This window comes from Cariama cristata, unplaced genomic scaffold (assembly GCF_000690535.1).
Source record: "Cariama cristata isolate BGI_N322 unplaced genomic scaffold, ASM69053v1 scaffold38741, whole genome shotgun sequence".
NCBI classification, from domain to species: domain Eukaryota; kingdom Metazoa; phylum Chordata; class Aves; order Cariamiformes; family Cariamidae; genus Cariama; species Cariama cristata.
Window position 1 is genome coordinate 244 of NW_009599407.1, and position 23,291 is coordinate 23,534.

The following is a 23,291-nucleotide window of genomic DNA, read 5'->3' on the forward strand; positions in this document are numbered from 1 at the left end:
TAAAAGTCATTAGAAAAGGGGGCAGAGGGCAGGAACCCTTGCATTCATCTTTTTCCACTTCAGCTGTTGACGTACATGGGTTTAAGTGTAGAACTACCTTGCACAGCTTCTGTTACTCTGTTTTTTGCTCAGTATCTTTTTGGTTTAGCCTGGTCTGTAGCTACTTACAGATGTTTTGAGGTCTTGGGAGGCTGGAGCTACTTTTCAGGAGTTTATTACCATGAAACTAAAGACAAATAATCTTTTTTCTTCATGTGAAGGGTCCCTTGCATCCTCCATTACAGCCTCAGCCGCAACCTCAGCCTCAGCCGCACCATCACCAGCAGCAGCCGCAACACCATCACCAGCAGCAACAGCAACACCATCATCATCTCCAAGGGCCGCCACAGCCCTTGATGCCCATGAACCAGCCACAGTTCAGGCCTCATATGCAGGCCACACAGCAACAGCCAAATAACAACAGGATGCAGTGTCAGCCGCGACAGGGTCCAATGAAGCCAAGGCATGTAAGTACCGCACACATCAGTGTTGTCTTGCATAGTTCTGCACAGGTAACAGGCATGTAAGCACAGGTTTCAAAACTCACCAGCATGGTTTTGTAGTCCCATTTATTCCCTTCCTGTTCTGTCCCCTTCTTTCACCATTTCTTGCTCCTTTTCTGTCTTGATCATTTTATAATGTACATCCAAAACCAGCACATGTATCTTTCCCTTTTTCTTTTCTCCTCTAGTCTTCAGTGTTTTTCTTGATCTGGGTCCAATAAGAGATGATGCAGTTGCCCGACAACTGGCAATAAAGGGTTTTTGGAGGATAGGTTTGATTAGTAAGACTTTAAAACTGCTGGTAGCCTGTGATTGTGTGGGAGCCCAGTTCTCTGACACTGTCTTTCAATTTGAAGGCCTCTCTACCGCTGCTAATAAGCTTTCTGGTTCAGATAGTGCCACTTATGTCTTGTGAGTTTGCTCCCATGCAGCATATTCTGTTGCTTGGTAGGTTGGGGTAGCACAACAGTCTATAGCAGTGCTCAAGACAATGTGACTGTAGTTCAGAATAGTTGCTTTGATGAGAAAAGTAAATCACACAGTGAAGCCGATTTCTGAAAAAGATGTTAAACAAGTGAGTGAGATACAGTTTTGCTTTTAATAAACAAACAAAAAACCTCAACAACAGTTGTTAAAATAGTCAAACTTTCCCTTAATATTCTCAACGTGAGAAGAAAAATTGTGCCTCTTTGAAAAACTTTCTTTTCCCACACTTAACTAAATGTTGAAAATGTGAAACAGGAAACATTTTAGTCTGCTTTGGAGTGGAAGTCTTCAGTTTTTTTCCCTTACTGCTTTTCAGAATACACCATCACAAAATATTATCAAGCGTCCAAATCAGCAGCTACAGTCAACTGCTCCAAGAAATAGTAACTTGCGTGAGTTGCCGATAGCACCATCACATGCTATGGAAATGAGCAACAACAGGCGAACTTCTACCCCAGCTGCTCAGGTCAAACCCATTACCAGCACGATGTCTGCCACCAAGTCTGTAGCTGGTGTTGGAAACTCACAGGGAAGGCCTGAGATGAAAGCTAAACCAATCACACCAGTGGGCCAAGCAAAATCAGAAATAAAATCTGAACCAGAGGTAAGGCTTTTTTTTTTTAAAGCAAAACAAAAACCAAACAGCAAGAAACAAAAAACTCTGACTTTTTAAAAAGTTTTCTAGTCTGACTTGTGAACTGTAAGCACAATTATTCACCTGATACTTTTGGTTGCCACTAGAGGCCTCCCTTCTGAGTTGCACATTTCTCTTTAATGTGGTAACAAAACCAGTCTCCACGGGCAAAAAAAAAGAAATCTGGAAGGTTGGCAAGGCTATGGTGAATCTGTTTTGCAGGAGGAGGAGTCACTTCTACTGTGAAAAGGCAGAGGTTGAGTAAAGGCCTCTGAAGTACCCATTGTGCCCATTTTTATCTTCCAGGATTATGATCCCCTTGGTTTTTTTCAGGTAATCATGTTCTTCCAAGTCAGAAAGCCTCTTTTCCATTTCCTATGATGCTGTATAGCTCAAAAAAAAAAAAAAGTGGCTATTTGGAGAGGTGTCTTCCTCATGCTGTTTTTCCCTTAGGCTGTTCAGTCTTCTCTAGGGTCTTGAGCAGTCATGCGGGATGTTGCAGCTGCATCATCCATGGAGCTTCTTGCTCTTGAAGAAGAAAATCTCTCTTTTATGAAACCTTTTGTTGTGAGGGAAAATAGGAGATGCTCTTAAGTTTCCCATTTTGGAGAAAATGATGCTGTTTGCTGTGCTAGTACTCTGCACAACCAAAAAATGAAATGCCAGTGTTCTGGGCTCCACTGGATCATGCAGTGTGAACAGATGACCATTTCCCTGCATAGATTCTCCTGGAAACTAGAGAAGACTCTCCATGAGTGCTGTTAGTTTGAGAGAGTGGGTAGGATTGTACTGGTAGTGCTGTTAATCCTGAACGTGAGGAGGTACCAGAGAAACATGATGGCTAAATGCACCCTGTGTAACTTCTGAGTGTCAGCTTATTCTGAGCTGTAAATCCTTATACTTTAGTTGACCATGAATCTTGTCTCAAGGACCAGATTTTCTTCAACAACTATTGAAAGCTTTAATTGTGATAATACTGTCTTCCCTTTAAGCTGCTCATGATTAGCTTTTCATCTTGTTCTTGAATTAGGGATGGTCATAACTAATTTTCACAAATGAGGCACAAAAACGCATAGCTAGCAGCTTTTGACTTCCTGTGCACTTGCTTTTCAATGGAAATATTAAAAGAAAATACTTATTTCAGCTGTTCAGCTTTTAATTTTGATCTTTTTTGAGAAAATGACTTAAGTAATCCCCTTCCCCTCAGTTCAATCTCTTGGAATAATCTAAGTCACAGAAAATGCAATGCCTCTTAGAGAAGCCTCTGTCTTTCAGGCCATTAGTAAGGTAAGTTTTGAAGCAAATCAACTATAGGCCTCCTCATCTAAAGCATCTTAAATTTCTTCCATAGTGTAGTCATATGAAAATTAATGCATTGGTTCTGAAATGTCTCTGGCAGTGTTTAGAGAGATGAATATTTTTTCACTCTTCTTAATCAAATTAATTTAAAAAATAAACAAGACACCCCCCCCCCAAAAAAAAAAAAAAACCCGAACACAAAAAACAAACAGAAACCAACAAAGCAGTCATCTTGTTCTCTCCATTTTAAATTTTAAACATATCCTAACAAACCTGTAGTTATAAGACTTACTAATCTTACTTGTGTGAATTCTTGGTGTTTTACAAATAAAACTTTATTTCTGTGTTAAAGCTATCTTTGCAAACAGTTTGGTACCTGTTTTATGTAAGTTTTTGGAAAACAGGATTAAAAAAAAAGTTACCTTGGAAAAAATGATGTCGCCTAGTGTTTCCTATTATTAACTGTAGAAGTAAAACCTTTGTAGATATACTTGACCAGTACTAGAAAAGTGTGTGAATGTGTGCGCACACAGAACCCTTCTCCTTTGAAAGCAGACTTGAAATAGAGCCTTGTGCTGCGAACAGTGTAGTAGCAATTGTCCCTCTTCAGCTGTGCTGCCGCGGTAGTCTTGTTCACTGATGACACTTACTGTCACTTCTACAAACAGGATTGCTGCACTAGTAACGTTCATTTCCAACCATTTAATCATTTTCTTCACTGTTGTTGTAGTGTAGGTTATTACATTTCTCTCCTTGGGCAGATTGCAATGTTTTCAAGTCTTTTTTTGTGTGTTTTTCTTGTAGTTAGCTAACTTCATCCTGTTCTTTTGCTTTCTATGAAGAAGAGAAAGAGTTAAGTTCTGTCATCTTTTCTAGCTATATTGCTCATGACTGAATCGGGCAGGATATTTTGCAAGTGCCTTCAACTGGAAAATTATTAAGACTTCTTTGCGTCCTTCTTCCTGAAGAATCAGTGGCCACATTTATGAATGCCCTGTCATTCAGGAAGCACCAAAAAAAGGCAGTATTGGCTATTAAAGGTTTTGCTAGCTTTCAGAATAGATATTTGAAAGGTTTGCAACCTGAGTGACTAGAAGATTAAAAAGTATATTTCTGCTTTACTAATGGTATGTTTGTGTTCCTGTGAGGCTGCAAAATACTGACTTTAAATGCCTTTGTTTAGAATAGCTGTTATTACCCTCCAAGATTTAAACTTTTACATCCTCAGTCTGAAAAATCATTTTGTCAATGAAATTAGAAAGTATGGGTGATGACTGTGGGCCTAACTCTGCTCATCTTGAGGTCTGTTTAGGATAAGAGGAATTAAGGCAATATTAAGGATTTTTGAGTTGAGAGAGAATGTGGAAAGGTGATGTGAATCTCTTTAGAAGAAATGGATGTTGGAGCTCAGAACAGGAGAGAAATTAATGGAGTGCTGCATAATCATAGGTGCACAGATATTCCTGCTTGTACTGCAGTTAATGTCCCTGATACTGAAAGAAAACCTTCACGTTCCATTCATCCAAATTCAGTAAATTTTGTAGTTGGGTTGTTGGATTTTATGTTGCTGTCTTTTTTTTTTTCTTTTTTTAACAAGGCTTGCAATATGGAAATAGTTGCTGTGTTAAGTTATTAGACCAAATGTATCTAAATATTTTCATCTTTTTAGAAATTAACTACCTGAAAATTCTACATGTCTGAATTTGAGTTTTCTGCAGTTCAGATAGGCTTGATTTCCAAATTTTGGTAATGGTGCCTCCTGTCTTGTACTTAGAAGATTCTTCTTATCACAGTCTTTGTCCAGTTGGAAGATCGCAAGAGGGCAGTGTGCTTCTCAGAGTAACTTGTAACCTTGTTCTTAATTCTCTTCCTGTTTGTCCAAGATGTACAGCACCTGTGTTTTGTAGGGTGACTCACACCTTCCTAGGGTTCAGGAGCTGATGTTATCAGCAATGTGAAATGTGTGGTGTGTAGGTAGGTGCCTTTATTTAAGATATTTTGTGGTTTTGAATACAAGCAGCCAAATAACGTAGTTTGCATCTGGCCTTACCTTTTATGAAGACCGTCATGAATTTTTGGACAAATTATTCTAGCCTCTTTTGTTTCTAATGTTACAGCTGAAAAAATGAAGATAAACCTGCTGAATAGATTTGTGATTATGCCACAGATCAGACCATTTTAATAGCTCTGTCCTTGCACCCATTCTGCTGAGGGACACAAGTGAGCCTGGTTGCATGATTCCTTTTTTGTTCCTTGATAGCAAACAAGAAGACTTACAGTATCTGGTTCTTACAACCCCGCATTTAGTTCTACTAACTAGTAATAAAACCTGCAGACCTCTGAAAAGGTGTGGAGGTTTTTTTAAATTTACTATACGAAAAGCAAGCTACAGATACTAGGACTTGAATTTCAGTAGAAAGTTTAATCCTGTGTTTTAGGGCATGTCTTGGCTTTCTTTTCCTCAGTCAACAGTGCCATTCTAAGTTCTCCTGGAAAATGATATAGAACTGTTGCTTCTCTTACTGCTGCTCTTCAGCTGGACTCAGAAAAGCAACCTGTAACGTTTTCCTTTGGCACTTTCCATCAAAGCTGCTTTGGATCTTAAGGCAGTAGAAAAACCTGTAGCTAAGTCTTGGTCTTCCCTTCAAACCACAATAAAATACATTGTGTTCAAGAACTGTTCAAAGATGGATGAGAATCTCCACATTAAAAAAATCCCCACACACACACAGAGAAAAAAAACCAAAACAAAAACAGAACTCCCAAAACCCAACAAGAAAAACCCCAACTCCACAAAATCAAGGAAACTGATTTGCATCTCTGGCCTTTTCTACTCTGTAGCCTCCTGTAAAAGGAGGAGCCATATACCGTGTACCATTTCTTCATGTTGTGGACTTTGCCAAAGAAAAAGTGTGAAGCATCAATAGTTTATCCAAGAAAAAGGCTGCTCGGAGTCTTTCTGCTTCTTCACCTGCAGATAATGTTGCTTTTGACAGAAAACTTAAACGCAAGCTGTGAACTTTATGACTTGAAGGATGTCTGCTTTCTCCCAGTTGTTTTTTTTGGGCAAAATGCTTGGTTTTCTGGTTTGGTTTTTGGTGGGTTTTTTTGTTTGTTTGTTTGTTTTTTGGTTTGTGGTTTGTTTTTTTTTCTTGGCAGTGCTACTGCTTGTTGGAGAAATCTGTACTGGGCTTATTAAACAAATGGCATGAAAATCATTAGCAGTAGGCGTTGTCTACAGTTTCCATCTTGACTCAATACACTGTCCAGCCCATTCTGTATGATGAAGCTCCTTATTACACACTATAGGTCATTTACATATACTATAGGTTATATACATACATATATGTATATATATACACACCCCTACACTCTATAGTATAGTATATGTAAGGTGATCTTAAAGCTGAGCAGCAGAGAGTTTAACTGCCCCTATTTTCATCCTAGTAAGGAGTTTGCTGCCATTCTGAATCTGTACTGTTGGGTCATTGCACAACTAATGTCAGTTAAACCTGACCCCTATTGCAAATATTTCCTTAATCATCACAGGACCTTTATATCATTTGGTCTTCCTGTAACTGCAAGTGTATTTTACTGAGAACTTAACAGTAGTAGCAACTTGCTTATGAAGATGAAGGATTTAGGTCTACCTATAGCCCATTAAGAGGCTGATCTGCAATTGTCATATAACCTCACAGCTCTTGACCCTTGATTTCGAAGCTTACCTTTTAAGAAGGGATTGACTTCACAGGATCATTACTAACTTCTGAAGTATTGAGTTGAGTTCCTGAAAGGAAAATTTCAGATTATATTTGAGATCAAATTGCCTGAATATTTTACTGAGCATTCATCTAACTTCATATGTGTTGGTAATAATAGTTTGTCAGTCGTCTTCTGTGTTTAATGCTAGTGTAGTTGAAATCAGTGTATGTGTCCAAGGGGTGTTGCATGGACATACTGATCAGAGTCCCTCAGGATGTTCAGTCCTTGTCTGCTGGCAAGACTCATTTAGGTGTACTGCAAAGTACACATTTCTGTGCTGCTGTATGTAACCTTTGAGTTAGTGTTTTCAACTTACGGCGTTGTGATCTACATCTTCCAAGGCCTTCAGAACTTGTTACATGATAAATTGAGCAGACAAGTCTGTCCCTGATAATAAAGGACAGCTGATAGAAGAGCTGGTGTCATGCAGACTCGTGCTGTTATTGATACCCTCAATTGAACATAAGGAAAAAAGAAATACAGTGCCACCTCCAAAGGTGAATTTGGTACTGGCTCACTAACATCCATCAAACCTGTTTAGATAAAATGTAGAATATTCTGATCTAAAGCAAAACAAGTGAATAAACTAATTCGTTAAGTGAAACAAGTTTTCCGTTTGGACAATTTCAATAAATGTGAGATACTTACTGTATCTGAAAATGAATGAAAATTTTATTCATTGCATCAAGATCTGCATAGCAGCACATCCTTCTCTGGAGCTTATCTGTATTTTCTCATTCTATGCAAACTATACTTAAGGGTCTTATTCTTTTACTGTATTTCATAAGACTCGTATTCTTTTTTTTTTTACTACAGTCCAGCATTTCCAGTTTTCAATATAAGATGAAATATTTGAGATTCCTTCAGAAGCACATTCCTTTTACCATCTATCAACAAAGACCTGTAATTTAGTAGTTACACTGATTAGTCATTAATCAGCGCCATCATAGTCCAAAAAGTATAGAGGAAGATCAGAACATTTTGGTATATGAAGCATTCTCCTAAAAAGGACAGTGTTAGACCTCATCCCTGAAGTATAGCCCATATTTTAAAAAAAAAAAAAAAAAAAAAATTAAAAAAAAAAAAAAAAATTTAATTAAAAAAATTCAGTTTTGAAGTCTCATGCTAGCCATTGGTTCGGCTGGACTTCTAGTGTGAGACATGCAGCTATATTTTAGTAACTGTGGGAATAATCCCTATCAATATATGCTCAGGGAAGATGCAGTTACAGCTGAAGGAAACAAACGTTCAGGACTTGTGCATCTGGATTCTCTGAATAGAAATGTGACTCTGCTGGGATTTTATATCTGTGAACCAGCTTTATGGTTGAAACTGTTCTGCTTTTTTTTTTCCTTGGGTTGGGGAGGATTCTGGGACGTACCAGGAATAAAAGCACTTGAATTAAAAAAAAAAAAAGAAAAAGAAAAACGATGAAAACATTGTGTTGTATATGTGCAAAAAATGACATTTGCGTTGACAAGAGTTTTCACCCAGTTGCTGGAAGGTAAAGAACTGTTTATCATGGATGCCCAGTTTTTGAGAAATATTTTAGCATTCTTTGTGTTAATTTACCAACATGCAAAGTATTGTTACTTTGAGAGTATGATTTTTTTTTTTTTAGGGGAGATTAATATATCTTGAGTAGAATGTTGTGCTCATTATCATTGTAAGCAGTCCGTACAAGTCTCAACCATTTGAAATATTCAAGTTAGAAAATAAAAAAGTAGTGTAATGAAAAAGTATTCTTTGCAGTTTTGAAAAATGCATGTGATTATATCGCAAGAGCAATTTGATTTCTTTTCCAGGATGATGAGAATCTGCATTTCTTTGACTGTAGTCCATTTTTATACAGCTTTTCATAAGAACCTGTTCTGCTGAAGTTGAAGAACCTTTAGAAAGGTTATTTGATGGTGTGTAATATTTTGAGAAGGGCCCAGGGCTAGAATATTAAAGGCATTCTCTGTATACCATTAATATTCCAACACTGCATTTGGCAACATTTTGATTCTGAAGAGAGTGCACAAGTTCAAGGTCAGAGAGATTGACTTGTGCTGTTCATTATAACCAATTATTGTGTGACAAATGAGTTTGAGATCAGGCTGAAAATTCTGTGAGAAAAATCAATAGTTCTAATCAGGGCCTTTCAGGTCATTTACCACCCTACCTTTTGTTACTTTGTCAGAAAAGAGCAAGATAAAACCTGTGTGACAGTGGGTTGCCTCCGTATTGTTACTTTCCATTTGAAACATATTTTGATATCTTGAATTATATTAATAGTTTAATTGGTTTCAGAAACTTCTAAATGAGTTCCAAGTTGTAAAAAAATTTTTTTTTCTTATTTTAGTATTCTGATAAGATTTCTCAACTGGTATTAAAGCTTTTCTGTCTAGGAAGAAGTATATCTAAGTCCTAAACCAGATTTCAGCTGTTTGTCTGTAATGAATAGCAAATAAACCTTACCAGCAGATATAGTCTACTAATAGGCTTAGTTTGGTATCGGGGATAATTTAAAAAGCCCTTCAGAGAGTTATAGCTTTACAACATCTGAAACAACAATTTAATGTTGTTTTGACCAAGCTGGTCATTTGTTGAGAATTTAAAAAATTCATTTGTATTTTCCTTTGTAGTATCCAGACGAAGATGAAGAAACTAGATTGTATCGTTTGAAGATAGAAGAGCAAAAGCGTCTAAGAGAAGAAATTCTGAAACAAAAGGAGCTGAGGCGGCAGCAGCAGGCTGGTGCTAGAAAGAGGGAATTGCTCGAAAGACTTGCGCAGCAGCAGCAGCAGCAACAACCTTCTATGCAACAGTCCTACACCCAGCAGGAGGACGACTCCTCTGAGTTCCCCACCAATGGCAGCCCTTACATACCCCACTCTGGCTTACAGACCAGGCAAAATGTGAAAAACAGACTCCTTGTTAGAAAGCAAGATCCGGTAGTTCCAAATATCCAACCCAAACCCACGGAGTTCCCACAGTTCGGAGCGAACGTGCAGTATCAAGGACAGCAGATGAAGCCAGTAAAGCAGCTGAGGCAAACTAGAACAATACCTCCAAGTCAGCCTCAGGTGCCGCAGAAAGTACTACAGACAAAGCCTGCTGCAGCATCGCTGCCCACAACACAGACTGCTCGAGTGGCTTCGGTGCAAGGAAGGCCCCAGGAACTGAAACCTGGCGTGAAAAGGACTGTCATGCAGCGGACAAACAGTGGTAGTGGAGATGGGCCCCATGTCGGCAGCAAAGTCAGGGTGATTAAGTTGTCAGGAGGGGTAAGTTTCCAAGGCTCATCTCGTGTGTGTGTGTCATGGTGGTTTGTTTTTGTGTGTTTCATTCTATGTAATCCCAAAATAAAAAGTGGGCCTAAGCTGATGAGGGAAGTAACAGGTTTAGCAGATCTCATAGTCCATATTTTATATTTTCAGAACTATAAGTTATTAGAAGTTATTCAGAAATTAATATTTGCTCTAATGTTTTACTGCCAGGCAGTTATGACTGAAATCACATGGAAATAATACTCCTTTCTTTTAAGTTTGTTGTAACTTGGGTCTGAAAGACTCCTCAGCCAAGTTCCTTTTGCTTACAGTTGGTAGTTCTGGTAATTGGCCAGAAAAAACGATTTGGATGACTGTTTTTAAGGTTCAGTTAAAAAGTTAAGCTCTGCTTATTTGGTAGTTGAAGCCACCTAATTTAGTTGTGTGCTGGTGTTAGTGTGGTTTCTGTACTCAAGGGAAGATTGTTTTTATTTTCTTGGGAAGTGTGTTGTGAAAATAATTTAAGCAGTATATTGGAGGGGGATGTTTTCTGTTAGAGGCTGGGTTTAAAATGTTACCATTTCACTTCTGCATCTAAATGAGATTTCCTTATCTTTTGATGAGGGGTCTATTATCTGCAGAATGTCCCTTGAGCACCGGTGTTGTGGAGGACTCACAATGCTGGTCTTGATGGCAGTGTGCATATTTTAAGATCTGGGGCTTTGGTTAGAAAGTATCTCGACCAAATTTGTTCTGTCTTAATGAAAAGACAAGTTAATTTGTTAGGGCTCTGAAGAAACTGAGATGAGAGGACATAGTGAGATCATGTTCCCAGTATGAAATCTGTCCTTGGGCTTAGGCTGAGGAGGAAAGAAGGAAGTGATGTGGTTTTATGCTGTGGTACATTGGAGGGTTTTTTTGGAAGAATGCTTCTTAAATTATTCGGAGCATTGATTAGGGAAACTTGCAGAACTGCTGTAAGTCTGTAATGAAGTGAACAGTGTGTTAACAGGGGCAGAACAAGGCCTTGGAGGCTAGGCTTTGCTCTGTAGAAATGGGGAGGAAGTCAAAATGACAGTCTTAACTACTTTTTGTAAAAGTTTTTCTACAGCTCATAAAACTTAAATACACTTAAAACTGAGAACTGCATAATGACTGTGTGCTCTTTCAAAATACTAACATAAAGGGCCTTATTAACTACATAGAGCTGACAACAACCTGACTTGGAGTACGTCTAATTCCTCAGACTTGGTAACTTAAATACAGAGGAATAAAGTACAAGAAGTTGAAAGGAATTGATTCTGCTGGGCTGAAAATATTTATATATAAATATGTCTGCAGGTATCCCAGTGGCCTGCAAGAGGTATAACATGTTTGTTATTCATGAATAACTGAATAAAGCAGTCATGCACAACTTCGTTTATTATGTGGTGAAACAGAACAATGCCAGTCACCACTGTATACAGCTCTTCATAACAAATGGTTATCAGTGCCCACAGTAGCATTCACAATGAAATAGTTTTTATAATAATGCTCTATTTCAAAAAACCATAAATGATTTCTTTCAGATAAGTCTCATGGTAAGCAGGAGCAATTAGCTTCATTAAATGCATGTGTAACCTCTCTTTCATTGTATACAGAAGCAGATCTGCTCTGTCTTTCTTAACTTTCAGCTACTGAGGTTTTAGCAAGGGAAAGCAGGTTTTTTACATGTAGCCTTCGTTACTTTTTTCATATTACTGTGGATGTTTTAAGTTTTCCTTCGAACTGTGCAAGAATAAAAGCAAGCATTGCAATTAGCAGTTTAACACTGATCAAGATAATTGATTAATTTTGAATTAGTTAGTGACAAGCTGCATCTCTGACTTTGTTTCTTTGACCACACAAGGGAAAAAAAAAAAAAAGAGCAGCTGGAGGACCAATCGTGTCTATCTTGACAGAATTTTAAAGAAGAATTAAAAGCTGCTTGGACTCTGAATACTATACATTTCACAGATCATATTTATTTTCTACTTCTAGTATTTAGTCCTGCCACATGCTTTATTTATTTTCACAACTTTTTCCTCAACCCTAAATAGAAAGCAAAAGCCTAATCTCATTTTTCCTAGCCATTCTCCTTAGCATGTAATAGTGCTTCTTCTAATTCCCTGCCTTTGGCCAAAGGATGGCTGGTATGTCTTATTTATATGCATTGACTTGATCCTGCAGTTAAGCCCTGCTATTGCTGTCAGTATAATCACTTGTACCCTTTTTCCTTTCTAGAGCTTTTTTTTGTGCAGAGATGTTTTGGATACCCATGTACGAGTGAGATGGCTTGCAGTTAGACACAGTGCAGCTTCCTTTTCGAAGCTCTCTTCGTTCATGTTAGTGAAGACTTGGAAAGTCCGTTCTCTTTCAGCCTGCCGGCTGTAGTGCAGCACCGTAGTAGAGCTGTCAGTTGAAAAAGCTGATTGAGGCCAGACCCATACTAACTCTATCTAGAGCAAATTGAGCTAAAACAGGAGCTGGTAGCAAGGACTGTTCTAGATTTAGTAGGACCCTCCGTACAACAGGATTAAATGGTGATGCATTGCTGGTGATATTTTTTTTTGCTTAACAGTTGAGGAGATGTACTTGGTGTGTTGGTGAGATTTATGGTGTACAAATACTGTCAGAAGAGAATAGTGTCTTCTCTTGAGGGCAGTATCTTTCCCAGTCTAAGCTTCTAACTATGTTTATTTGTATTACTGGGCATCGCAGTCCTACTGAGGATCTCTGACCTCCGGGTAGAATTATCCCCTGTTACTTGAGAAGGTAAAAATCACCTTTCATCTGTTTCCACAATATTCTGTCTTGAGAGGATTTTGCTTTTTATATATTTTTATGGAATTGTAAGAATTACTAATTAAATTCCAAGAAATATTTTAATTTTTCCACTTTATCTGATGCATAAGAAGCCTTGATTTATGGTTTCTTACACTTAAAGGGAAGCAGAAAATGATTCAGCATTTCCTGCATGTCAGACTTAAGTCTGCATATCGAGGTGACATGTTAGGTACCATCATTAATGATTTTGTCTGACGCTTTTTACAGCACATTCCCTCCCCTAATGCTGATATGCCCAGCCTTTTCTAATACTCCTGTAATTTATGCGGGAATGACAGTACAGTGAATAGTTTTCAATTTTAATTACTCCTTTAAATGTTACATTCCTGGAAAATGAGGCGGTGCTTAGTGTATAGCAGGTGAATTTTGAGGTTTGGGTTCGTTCTTCATGGAAGCCCAAATGTCTTCCGATGGCTTAGGTCTGCTTTATGGTTTGTGTGGCATGTCCTCAGAGCCACCCTTTCCAGATACAGGAGTTCAGCATATTTGCTGAATATTCATACTAGTGTATTTTACTAAGAAAACATCTGAGATTTGCCTGGCTTGGTGAGGAGCCTGAAGTCAGTCCTAAAGATATGCATAAGAATAAACTCAATGAAGTTGTAAAATGTTGTTTATTGGGAATAAACACCCTAATAAATCACTTAATAACATGATTATAAAATTATAGGAAATAAGGGTGAAAGGACAATAGAAATAATTTATTCTGTCTTGAAGGGGGAATGAACTTTGTACTGTTCCTGACAGATTTTGACCAGATTTTTGACCAACCTTTTTCTGAGATCTCATTATTAGAGATTTCTTTGGCCATCTATTTCGGTGTTTAACCTGTCCATTTAGAATTTTCTTAGTGACCAAACCGTATTTTCTTGCTGCAATTTTGAATCTATGACTAATGTATTATACTTCAAGAGACATGGGAAAGCGTTTATATCCCTTTTTGTAGCTGCCTCTCTCTTTAAAGATCTCTTAACTGTTTCTGAGCACTCGTGTCCTTCGCTCCTCCTTGATGGGGCATGTTTTCTAACACCTGGGCTGTTTGTGGTGGTCTCCGTTGGGCTCTCTATGATCAGTCTGTTGGTAAATAGTACCAGTACCAAGTGCAATTGAGTTCCTTAAGCCAATATATTAGAAGTGTCTTTAGTCCTGGAAGAACAGGTTTGTACCAGCTACAACCTTACATATCTTAAGATCGTATGAAATATGTGCTGAACATGTTTTTCATTTAGTTGGAGGTTCTGTGGGGAAACAGTAATATCTGAAAATCTCTGTATCATTCAGTCATCTTATATTGCTGTTGGGTGATTTCTCTCTAGCCAGAAAATGGCCTGCCATGCTCAAAGAGATGCGTGTCTGTCCCAGAGGCCTGAAAATGCTGGTTCTTATGCTGCACCAAGAACACACCAATCTTTGTCTCTGTGGAAAACTGCACAATGAGCTTATTTCATAAATACATATGTATATAAAGATACTTAAAAATCTCAGTGTTCCCTGTTGCATTAGAAGCAGTGTCTTATTAGCAATCATAATTCCTGAAATGCTTCATCTGAAAAGCTTGAAGAAAGAGTTGGCAAGTTCTTTTGTTTGAAAAGCCTGTCACAAAAAATGTCCTTGGATTGTAAAAAGAAAAAGAGAATTGGAATGGAAGATATAGACAACTTTATTCATATTTAGAGTAACTGAGAAGTGTAAAGACATTAATATGGAGTTCTAAATATGGGAAAAGATACCAATTGAGATGCTTCTTGTTTGATAATGTAATCTTATCAACCAACTTTGCTTAATGTTTGTACTTGTTTCTACTTGCATGTGTATGTTCAAGTTTAATTAAAAATATTTGACTCGAAAGCTCTATAGCGCCTTTCATCTAAATATGTCAGGAATTACAAACACTAAGATTTTTGACATTTGCATGACAAGTTCTTGAGGGAGCCCTTTACCCAGCTCTGCAGTGCTACCAGCGGTGAGAAACAATGCAGGAACTCTTGCCATATACGGTCCTATTCCTCTTTGAGAAGCAGGAGAATGGCATTGCAGTTTATTCATATCCCACTGTTTGAAGGAGGCATGGATAATATCCATATTCTATCAGCAGCAAACTGAAGGAAGTGCAGAAACCATGATATCTGAATGCCCAGATAATCATGTTTGTCACTTGGAGAGTGTCAAAATGGGCAGGACCTTTGAAGCAGTAGTAATGTAAATGCTGTTGAAAAAGGACTCTGCCTGACACAACCTGCAAGATTTCACTCTGGAAATATTTCACAAATGGATGTTAATTTCTTAATTCCACCTCAAAAAAAAACCCAAACCCAAAACCAGCACAGACAAAAAAGGACATCAGGGAGCCCTTGGATATTCTGGTTGTGAAAAACTCGTAGTATTTCCCTGAAGCATTTGAAAATGAGCAATAAACCCTGTCCTCCCAGACCTCCAGTGAGGATGGTCCCTATAGAGACAGAATATTTCATGGCTTGAGGGTAGTGAGGTGGGCTATGGTCTACTGTTTGGGGTGTATTTGGTTACTGGGAAAATGAAATAGAAGGGCATGTATGGACACACTTAGCAACTACAGGGACTGACAACCAAACCAGACACAGATAGTATTTTTTATGGGTTTGTAATAAAATCTTTGAAAGGGGGAAGAGGTATCTACCTTAAATTGAATTTAACTTCGCTGTGGATATCTTGGAAGTACTGCAATAAAGTATTTCCTATTGTAGACTGCAGAACAGGTTTCTCATTTTCCTCAGGAGACTTTTAAATTGTATGTTGAAGAAGAGTGCTGCTTCCTCCTGAATACCCTGAAAGCAAGGTGTTTGGTATTGCTTGTGTCTCTTGTTAAGTCTCAAAGGAGAGTTTTTCTGCCATCGTAAGTGTTACAGTGCAAAAATCATATTGATGTGATGTTGGTGTTATAGAGTATGTAGTAGCCCAGTTTGCTGATAGGAAATGACTAAAGGCAACTGTAACACTATTGAAGTGTGTTGCAAAAAGAAAGCTAATTTTCAATGAAAACTAATTGAATGCAATCTCTTAACTTGGGGGGAGGGGACATGCAGATTTGTCCAATTTAAATTTAGTATTTCAAGAAGTCAAAAATGCCTTTTAAATGGTATTTCAGGTTTGACCGATGGGATAGACCTTTAGTACAGAGGCGTGGCTCTGAGTCGGGAGAATCCTGGCACTGTAAGTGATTGGGGAGGCAAGTAATGTGGGTTGTCCATGTCAAGACTGTACAAGGAGCTTAGGGCAACACATCAGAGTGACTCAACTTGCTATTAGTTTTAAGTTTCAAGGAACATGAACTGGAAAAACTAGACATGACACAAGAAGTAAAGCTCCAGTTGTACTCATTTCTGATATCCAGTATTGACTTTCTATGCCATAGATGGTGTCCAGCTGGGAAGTGCTCATGCAGGAACTTTGGGCCATCAGGAGTTTTAAATCACTGATACTTTCTGGCAGGAGCCTTTTCTCTTGATGATTTTTCTGCCTGTCCAGTCTTCAGTAAAATTCTCCCTACAAAAATTATCCTGGAGATTGGCAACTGAAAAGGGAACCAGGAAACTTTGCTCAAAAACATGTTTATAGACATCTACATTATGTATTTTGCAGACAACGAAGTAAAAATGAAGATGCTTCTAAGACTATTATACATACCCAGTCCAGAACCTTGATTTTGCTGTAGCTTTGACACAGAGTTTTTTTTTAAATAATGAACTGGTGGGTGATTGTACTAGAAAAACATGTAGTCTGGATTTGACATCTAATCAACTGTGTTTCATGACACCTGGTGAAACTTCAGTGTAGCATGGGTATGGCTAGGATTCTTTAACACCTCTTTGGCCAGTCCTTCTCTGTGCCTTTGTTCTCCTCTCACGCAGATGAGGAGATACGTAAGGTAAGAGTTCTGTTAGTATGTGGTATTAAATGGATTTAGATGCTGCTTCTACAAGACGTTTTCTTCTTGCTGTTCTGACTTTTCATATACCATTAGGCATCGAAGGTAGTCATCACATCATGGCTCACTGAAGCAGCTTAGCAGTGTTTTTATCATGAGGAAGGGAACTGTTTAAGTGTTTTCTTTATTGCGTAGTCTGAGTGCTCTTCTTTGAGGTAAGTTTGCACCATGCAGAAGTCTTTAGGCTGGGAAAAATAACCATAATTCACTGGCCAGCACCAGAAATGTCTTTTCTCTGATGTGAACAGGGAATGCTTTGGTTGTCTACAACTTCTGTAGTAGCTTATTTCTGTGTGTACTCTGAGTCAAAACTAGACCATTAGTATGTCTTACACCAGTTGTTAATGATGAGTTGTCTATTGATAGAGTAGCATATCCTAGCCTGGCTGTAGAGCATGAGTTTTCTTAAGTACTGCTATTCTTGAACTTAAGAAAATACTTTTAAATGTCTTGGAAGGCCTTTTGAAAAAGGGCTCCAGGTGTTTCTCATTGGCATTTGACAGGTTGAAAACAGATCTTCAACTGTTCAGAAACAGTGCTTGATCATGTCACTTGGTTGTGGGATATTTGGCAAGTGATTAGGCTTCCTGTCCCCAGTCTGTCAACTGCCTGTATCAAAGTGGTAAAGCATTTGGAGCACCAGTCAAAGAGAAATAGCTAATTATTAGGGGGCTTGCCTTTAATATATGTTTCTGATAATTGTAGTGAGAAAATACTCATATATATTAGATTGTGGTCTTTCTTGCTCTACATGGTTTTTGCTTTACTGGTTTTTTTTCCTCTTTGTTACATGGGGATCACAGTTGTCCCTGTAGATGTCTGTCTTTTTTACTATAGTCAATTGCAGTATCAGTAAGATACAAGTTTACATGTGAAAACCTATATAGCTGATAAATAGTGATTTTTCTTGTCCTTGAAGTGAAGATGAACTTAATAACCTAAAGGATGGTTTGGTGGTTTGTTTTCCCCTCTTAACTACTGTGATACTGTAGAGGTACTCATTTCTAGAAATATTGACTTAAACTGGTAACAGATGAGGGGTTTCTCATTTCTTAAAGGAAATCAATTACAAGACCCTTTTGGATTGAGATTTCCCTTCAAGATTTAAGCCTTCATCATGCTGCAGAGAATTTGAGTTACATTGCATCTAAGAAAAGATGAAAACATTTTGCTTCTCTGTGTTATTTTTACACAAATCAACCCGAGTTTATTTCCTTTAAGTGCTTTATCCAGCATGCGCATCCCTTTACTATTGGGTGATTTTTGAATTAGCTTTATAAAGATTACATGGATAGACACAGCATTGTCGTAGTTAATAGAAACCTGTGCAGTGAGGTCTATGGGCTGCAAGATCCCTAACAGTGCTGATGACAGTGAAGTATGGCCTTATCGAAAGGAGAATTCATAAGAGGCTGCCCTGGGACACTGCACCACTGTCCTTCTGTGTATCCTGACAATGTTATCTGTCCTCTCAGTACGGAGTATCAAATGTCTGTCACGAGTACAGAAATTAATTTAATGTCACCTGAAGACATGCAATTAATCTTTTAGAGGTTTTCATAATACCTTTACAGAAAGAGTTGCCAGTTTGGCGGATTTGGATTTTGGGGTTTAGCAGAAGATAAGGAAAATTAATTTTTCATCAGGGTTAATACAAGCTAGCAGGGCCACAAAGGCTGAGAAAAATGGTTTGGGAATTTGTCAAGTGTTGTCACTCTAGAATAATGCTGCTTAACGTCTGATAGGTGTAATCAAGAGTTGAGATTTCTATAGAGGGGGATTAATCAATTTGCTCACTACAGAATGCAAGTTGGTGATACCATTCCTTCATGGGGTTTAAGAATGAAAATAAGATTTGATCTGTCAAATTGCAAGCAGCTCTGACAGTATCAATAGGCATTTTTATCAGTACATTTTAAAGCATTTGTTATAAATAAATTTGTCCTGCTAATGTTGGTGGCAAATAAACTTCATCTTCATTGTACAACTGTCATAATGATTATGATAGAGAGCTTCAGCTTGCTAAATTCAGGCAGTCCCTCATAAAATTCTGCTTTTAGAATTTGTGATCTCATATTTGATAGAATGGTCTTTATGTTTCTCAGAACACAACACTGACCGTATATATATGTATAGTGAGAGAGTCTCGTTATTGAAAAACAGCCTTGATAAGTATCAGGGAATCGGTTCTAAAATTCATGGCCACTGAATGGCGTAATTTCTCTTTTTTTGTTAGTCCAATTTCAGATCAAACTGTGCAGGCTCTTCCGCAGTAGAGGTCTCAAAACGATTCACCATGTAGATCAAATCTTTTTGCCTCCATCTTTTGAGTTTTGTTTAATTACACACAGTACTAATTGTTTTTTGGCACTGCTGGCAATCTTACAGTACTTTAAATTTGAAAGATAGTTTTTATACTTTCCCCTGAACAGAACTCCTGCTGCTTAAAAAAAGACATTTTTATTACTACAGAATTAACAGAATGATAGTAAAGTTTTATTCAAGAGAACTCTTTCCTGGCTGTATATTAGCGAGGTAGACCTTTTATAAAACTTGGAAATTCAGAGCTTGAAGGTGAGAATGATTTGTAATATAGAAATTAAGCAGCAGACAGTAACAGAAGAACATTCTTTATTGGTTTGCAGACAAAGAGTGGAAATTCACTTTTCTGCAGAGGACTTTAGAGGATATCTGCAGTATAAAATCAGAGCTTCTATCAATCAATCTCAGGTCTCTGTAGTGGACTGAGATGTATTCTACCTGGTTTCAGCACTTTGTGCGTCAAATTGTATGAGGCAGGCCACGATGACTAATAGATGTGTCTCTGAAAAATTTAGTGTTGCTCTGTACATCCCAAAATGCTATAGAAAAAAATCAGATTGAAATGTATTTTGACAAGACTTAAAATTTTAATGCCTCCTTCTGTTGCTACATGTTTAAATTTGGGGAGGGCAGTGATGTAAGGTAATGAAAAATTAGCAATACAGAAACTGTCTTTAGGAAAAGTGAAAGTTAATTTCAAATGAGCTAGAGCTGGAACATTTTAAGTGGAACAGATGCTAGCAATTTAGCTTCTGTGATATAGACGTCATTGTAAGTAGTTTCTGCAGTACAGCTTCAGTTCACTTACCTGCAGCTTTGCTGTGTGTTTTGATTTACCTTCCGGGTACCAGCTTATTGTATACCTCACAAGTGAAAATCAGGAGTCAACATGTGTACAGTCATCTTTACAATCGTAAGTCTTTTCCTCCAAATTGTTGATGTTCTCATATGCTCATGTGACCTGTAAGTAATGTTCTGAGGTTTTGTAGCTTTAGGTCCAGCTGTTAAAAGCTCTTTGTGAGTATTTTGCCTGACTTAGTTCTTCATTGAGGTGCCTGAAGGAACCACTAATTGTCTTGCATAGAAGAAGTTTAAAGGATGATGTTGGTGGCAAGTCTAATTTACCATTAAATACTACTACATAGGTTGTTCATTTTGTCTCAGACAGTGCTTGTCCTTGCACTGTTGTGTCTTTAACCAGTGAAAATGGAACTGATGCTAAGATTTGTTATCTGAGGCTGTGTCATTTTGCTTGTTAGGCACATAGCGACCTAGGAGTCAAGTTTGGTTTTCATTTTCTTAAGAAGACCACCAGATTTTGTCCTCAGTTGAAGCCAAGGCTACCTGTGATGGGGAACAATGTATTGCTGACTTGCAGGGAGCACTGTTAGTCATTGAGCACACCAAGTTGCATGCTCGTGGACCTCTCTTGAGAGGTAGTGCTGCAGGTTCATCTCTGCTTCCCTCTTCAAGTCATCTCAAACAGCAGTAGATGTTCAGAGCTGTAGTACAAAGAAAGGGTCTGATCCAGATCCCTTTTCTTCCTTCTTGTTGCAGGAACAAGCCGACCTTACTCCATCCCCTTTTCTTACCCTATAGGCTTTCTTTATTGTTTTGTATAGGTTTTCTTCTTTCTGAAATGTATTAGTTCATTAAAAAGTCCAGAGATGTTTCTACCTTTTCAGACTTTGCAGGAGCATCATGCTAGCAGTGAAGCCCAAAGGTGGCATTTGAGACCCCAGCAGGGAACAAACCCTGTCGAATTTTTTTTATCAGCATGAACCAATGTTGTGTGCTTCTGCCTTTGACTCTGTTACAGTTGTGTGGTTTAGTTTATATAGTTTTATTTGGTGATAATTGGGGTTGGTAGTTAAATATTGGGTGGTTGTTGACCATCCTAACCTTTTATGGGAAATGATTGTTTGCTTTTGAAGTTTCAGTAATGAGCATGTTCGATGTGTTTTGTACCCGAGGGCTTCACTCTCAGATGCTCTACCTATGTGCTGGGATCGCTTTCTGGTTTGGAGAGAAATAGTTGCAAATATTTATGGTTGCTTTTCACAGCAGGCAGTTAGCAGAGATTAGATTTTAACTCCCAATTACTGCATTTAAATTCCTCCCAGAATTTTTTTGTTCCTTTTAGTTTCATCATCTTCCAACTGCTGTAGGGTTGAACAAAAGAAATTATCTGATGGGGGCATAGGGCTTATGATGATGCTGGTACTGGAACTAATACTAAAATGAGGAGGATTTAATACTGGTTTCCTGGTAAGGTTTTGTTTGTGTGCATACGTTTGGGTTTTTCAGGAGAGGAGGAGAGCTGTTGCTTTTATATTTTTGAGCAGTAATTGAAGGGAGAAACTTGGAAAGGAAAGCTTTATAATTTCTCACTAGTTACTGCTCTTAAAGGTTTATATGCAAAATTTTCTGTGAAGCCGTGGAGCCATTCAATTTAGCAGAGAAAAAACGTGTGTGATTAGAAGTGGAAAAACTAGATGCAGTTTTCAGTTGCTTTCTCACTTTGGACACTGTGGACAAAAGTTCTTAAGTGGGAAGAGCTTCAAGATTTTCCCTATCACAGATTGTGTTTTTGAAGTGTAGATGGTGCAAGGGGGTGATGAAGCTGATTTGTCTGGGATTTAAGTAGTTGAGTTCTTGAGAAGTTGTTGCCTGCATATACTTGGTAATACAGAGGACTTGATTTAGGGATGTGAATTGTGAACTAGTGAACTTGCAAACATGAGACAATCCTACATACCACCTGTACCTGACTATTTCTTTTCAAATGATAGTGAAGAGACTTAGTAACTAGACCTCAGTAGGTGTTTCTTTTGCTTTTGTTTAATCCTGGTAGAGAGGCAGTGATTTATATTCTCAATCAAGATAATCTTCAGCTTAGACCATAAACCTACTCGTTCTGCAGCCTTGTATTTTGTCTCCTTATCCTCAAGAAATGTGCCAATTAGTATGAAACCCTCTGGTTTGTGACATATGTTACAGATGTGAAAGGAGTTTTGACTTTGTGAATATTTAAGGAAAAGGAAAAAAACCCTATGTAAATAAAGATGCTTTTGTAATTACTTTTTTTTTTTTCCCTCTTTAGACATGCCTTCTATTTGAGAGCTTTTGCAGGGTTACCTGAGGTTGGTTAGGGACCTAGATGAAGCCTTCCCCCTGCAGATTTAAAGTTCACTAGTATTTGAGTTCTAAAGTTGGAGTCCAGTCAAGGTATAGGTACTGCTGTTTAAACCATGCAATAATATGATGCACTTTATAGATGCAAATGTATCTGATTTTTGTCAGACTCTGCTGTCTCTTGCTCCATGGGATATATTTCAGCGATTGATCTGATTGGTACAGCGGGACACAAATTCAAGAATCACTTGTCTATTTGTAGAAAAAACTGAACTGTTTGGGTAGAGGCAGTGGAAGGGAATCTTTTCTCTCTTAGTGCTTTCAGCTTATGCTATTACTGTGCTTGACTGCACTGAGAGATACAGTGGAAAGAGCTATGTTGGATGAGAGAGATACTGAGGTGGTGTTTCGTTGTGCTTGTGGTTATAATAAGAGCTTTATACAACAACAACAACAAAAACACCTTGGGGAAGAACTGTTCCAAGTATGGACAGTGTTTGAGGACAGAGACTGCTTAAAAGGCTGCTGGTATAGAAGTTGCAGAGTAAGTACGTGCTTCAAAATAAATACCAGCTTTTAACTAAAGAGAGGTTGAAGTTTTAAAGATGAGCCGAGTATTTGCTTGGTTCTTCCAGCCTTCACAGTTCTCTGCTCCTTCTTCTGCAATGTGTATGTCTTTACCTTTTTTTTTTTAAAAAAAAAATAATAAAAAAGTAACGCACACCGTAGTTCACATGTAACCATGGAAGGAAGAATGATTTGGAAAGAGAAGTGAAAACACCTTGCTTTTTTGTATATGAAAAGCCTTTCTTGAACATTGTAATTGTAAAAAAGTCTGAACAAAGTAAACTGTTCTTCACATACCATGGATGTATTTTAGGCTGAAGCACAATTTCCAGACCGAGCCCTCGCACGCGCCTGCCGCGGCCGCTGGTTTGCTTTAGCAGGCAAACTAAACGGCTGGGCATTCTCTGTGCGCTGAGCGAGCTGGATGTGGCAGGGGGGGGGCCACGGGGGGGGGGTGGAGTGGG

The 23,291-nt window shown here is 38.2% G+C and overlaps 1 protein-coding gene across 1 annotated transcript in view; it reads left to right on the forward strand.

Moving 5' to 3' along the window:
- Positions 1-260: 260 nt before the first annotated feature.
- LOC104168907 (RNA-binding protein 33-like) overlaps positions 261-23,291 on the forward strand; it is a gene marked incomplete at both ends in the record, with an annotated part of 25,393 nt that continues 2,362 nt past the window's right edge. Inside the window, 3 exons of the mRNA XM_009709668.1 lie at positions 261-506; positions 1,345-1,632; positions 9,351-9,992. Of these exons, the coding sequence (XP_009707970.1) occupies positions 261-506; positions 1,345-1,632; positions 9,351-9,992 (1,176 nt within the window). The remainder of the gene's footprint in view (positions 507-1,344; positions 1,633-9,350; positions 9,993-23,291) is intronic.